We start from the raw sequence: 2913 nt of genomic DNA, 5'->3' as shown, positions 1-2913 counted from the left end.
TATATCTGGGACTCCCCACCATTTGACCTTAGAACTGAAGAAGCTTCTCGGATGAGAGGTGAAACGTCTTCAAGCAACTTAAAGAAGTCCAGATGCTTTTCTTTGCAAGCTCCTTTGACTACGATGACCTGGATAACTGAAAACTTTCACAGACAAAAGTTTTGTACATGTACAGACCATAAATATGGAGCCCAGCTGTATTTGATGCTGCTGGGCAGACTGACCCCTCGGAACCTCTGAGCTCTCCTGATCCACTCTGTGGAGGAATCATGAAGAGTTAGACCCCATGAAATCTGTCTCCAGAGAGACAAGGAAAGGAAAAGACACAGATGCTTCTAGTGATAATAATGGATTAGATTTATATAGCGCTTTTCAAGGCACCCAAAGCGCTTTACAATGCCACTATTCATTCACTCTCACATTCACACACTAGTGTAGGCAAGCTATGGTTGTAGCCACAGCTGCCCTGGGGCAGTCTGACAGAAGTGAGGCTGCTATATCGCGCCATCGGCCCCTCTAGCCAACACCAGTAGGCTGTAGGGCAGAGTGTCTTGCCCAAGGACACAACGACCAGGACAGAGAGCCCGGTGATCGAACCGGCGACCTTCCGGTTACAGATACGCTTCCCAACCCCCTGAGCCACGGTCGCCCATTCATCTCATCAATATAATTTAACTCTTGAACAATATTTAGCTGTTCATCCAGTCCAGGAAAAAAAGTAGCCAATCTGCTGGCTTATATTCCAAGAGCAAAGCAAATTAGAGCTTGTAGTGTATCCAGCTGATATTTTGAATATAAGCTCCTGTGTGATTCCTGTGTGCCTGTTGAGTTTGTTTTGCCCATGATTAAGCTTATTTTTCTGTGGAGTTAATTTCTTTCATGTTTAGTTCCTCAGGGCTTTTCGTCTCTACTATTTTTTGTCAGAGCCCTGCTCTAAATACTGTCCTAGATTTAAATACTGTTTGAAACACTAGATTTAGAACTATTTAGTGCCATCTTTTGCTGTTACAGAAGATGTCACCATGTAGGTTGCTGCCAATAGATTTACAAAACATAATGTTAGCTAACAACTGACAAAACTGATATCTCAGTGAAAAACAAGTGAAAGTGGAGAGTATATCATTGTTATGAACATAAATTCATCGTTTCAGCAACTCAGCATTGAACTTGATATTTAGTTTTATTGTTGTTGATTCTGTAACTAGTCAGGCAATGATGTAATGTAAGTCTATTGGCAGCAGGCTCAAATGTTCAAAGATGGCACCAAACATGTTCTAAAACTTTGAACATTTATTTTTTGTTTACATCCAGCTTAAGAGACAGAGTTAAATGTGTTACTTTTTTTTTAGAACGCTCACATTTGTGTAAATTTACACCCAGTTACAGTCTTCTTTTCAACTACATCAGGTAGTTATTTACCCCTCAAAGATCCCAAAAAGTTGATTTTGTTCACCTGGATGTAGCATTTTCAATGGGAGAAACATTTTGTCACTCATACTTCAGTCTCAGCTGACTGCAGGTTTCCTAAGCCTTATAAACAATACCTTTGTGCAATGACTGAAATGTCCACAGAAAGAACAATGGGCTCTGAGGTCAGTTACTTGATCATTTATATGCAAAATGTCATGACCCTTGACCAAGAACCATTGATCAGGAAGTCTCGCAATACTCAATTTATTGTGGTTTCTGGTAAACAACAATTAAGTAAAACTTTCTTTGTTAGTCTTGGACTTTTCATGCTGTGCTAGTTGGATTGTCTTACTGAATTCAAACACCCTTTGAGGAGTATTCTCATCTAGAAGCATTGTAAGTCTCTGTGGCATCCACTCCTCTTCAGATTTTAGAACATTAATGATAAAATTTGTTTCTTTGAAACATTCATCATCCAAGGCCCTTAACTGAAGAGCTCATCTAAAGACTTCTAGGAGTAATCCTGTTTTGTCTGCATCTGAGGCTGAATAACAGGTGGTTCAGGCAATCAACCATCTTATGTGCTGTTTGCTCATAGTCATATTAGCTTAAGCCAGTACTTGACAAAGTGGGTTAAAATGTCTTGATGCATGGTCAATAATCCAAGAAAGTAAATCCAAAAAGTGTCACTTGGATGCGTGACATGTTTCTACCACTGAAAACACAACGTCCAGATGAACAGAATCATCTTTTTGGGATTAACTTAAATGGATGACTAAGTATGTATCAGGATACCTCTCAAAGACTTCATGTTACTAACAGCTCACCTGTATGCTGCAGACCCATGATGTTTAAATTCAATGGGGTCACGTTTTGACTGTTTACTCCTTAAGGACATACAGCTGGGTCCAGGTTCATTTATACGTTTAGTTCCTCGTTTTCTCCTGCATGTTGTTTGAGTCAATGGTCTCCTACAGAGATACATTTTTGAAACCATGAAGGATTTATAAAAATAAAAAATAAAATAAGCATCATCATTTAAATCAGACACTGTACGGACATGAAAGAGTATTACTAACAGCTCACCTCTCTCCAGCAGGCGACTGTTGAAATTCAATGGGGTCACGTTTTGACTGTTTACTCCTTAAGGACATACAGCTGGGGTCAGGCTCATGTTTATATTTAGTTCCTCGTTTTTTTGTGTATGTCCTTTTAGCCAGTGGTCTCCTACAGAGATGCATTTATGAAACCATGAAAGATTAATAAAAAAATCAAACAAAATACAACGAGCATCACCATTTAAATCAGACACCTTGCTGACATTCAAATAGTTCATGTTAATAACTGCTCACCTCTCTGGAGCAGACACGTGCTGGTGTTTAAATTCAATGGGGTCACGTTTTGAGTGGTCACTCATTAAGGACACAGAGCTGGGTGGAGGTCCAGGTTGGTTCCTGTGAATAATGATGGAGCAGTGATGTGAGTGCTGAGCTGCGACATGGA

The 2913-nt window shown here is 39.8% G+C and overlaps 1 protein-coding gene across 1 annotated transcript in view; it reads right to left on the bottom strand.

Annotated features, from left to right (window-relative positions):
• Positions 1-2864, bottom strand: part of LOC102195004 (NACHT, LRR and PYD domains-containing protein 3-like) — an 18959-nt gene extending 16095 nt beyond the window's left edge. Inside the window, exons 1-4 of the mRNA XM_013916047.1 lie at positions 2763-2864; positions 2497-2637; positions 2238-2381; positions 178-256 (exon numbers count right to left, since the gene is read on the bottom strand). Coding sequence (XP_013771501.1) covers positions 178-256; positions 2238-2381; positions 2497-2637; positions 2763-2827 — 429 coding nt within the window. The 5' untranslated portion in view covers positions 2828-2864. The remainder of the gene's footprint in view (positions 1-177; positions 257-2237; positions 2382-2496; positions 2638-2762) is intronic.
• Between the last annotated feature and the right edge of the window lie 49 nt (positions 2865-2913).

The sequence above is a fragment of the Pundamilia nyererei genome, unplaced genomic scaffold (assembly GCF_000239375.1).
Source record: "Pundamilia nyererei isolate P.nyererei 1_Seehausen unplaced genomic scaffold, PunNye1.0 scaffold00439, whole genome shotgun sequence".
Classification (NCBI taxonomy): Eukaryota; Metazoa; Chordata; class Actinopteri; order Cichliformes; family Cichlidae; genus Pundamilia; species Pundamilia nyererei.
Note: the sequence above shows the minus strand (reverse complement) of the source record. Positions and strands in the feature narration are given on the sequence as shown.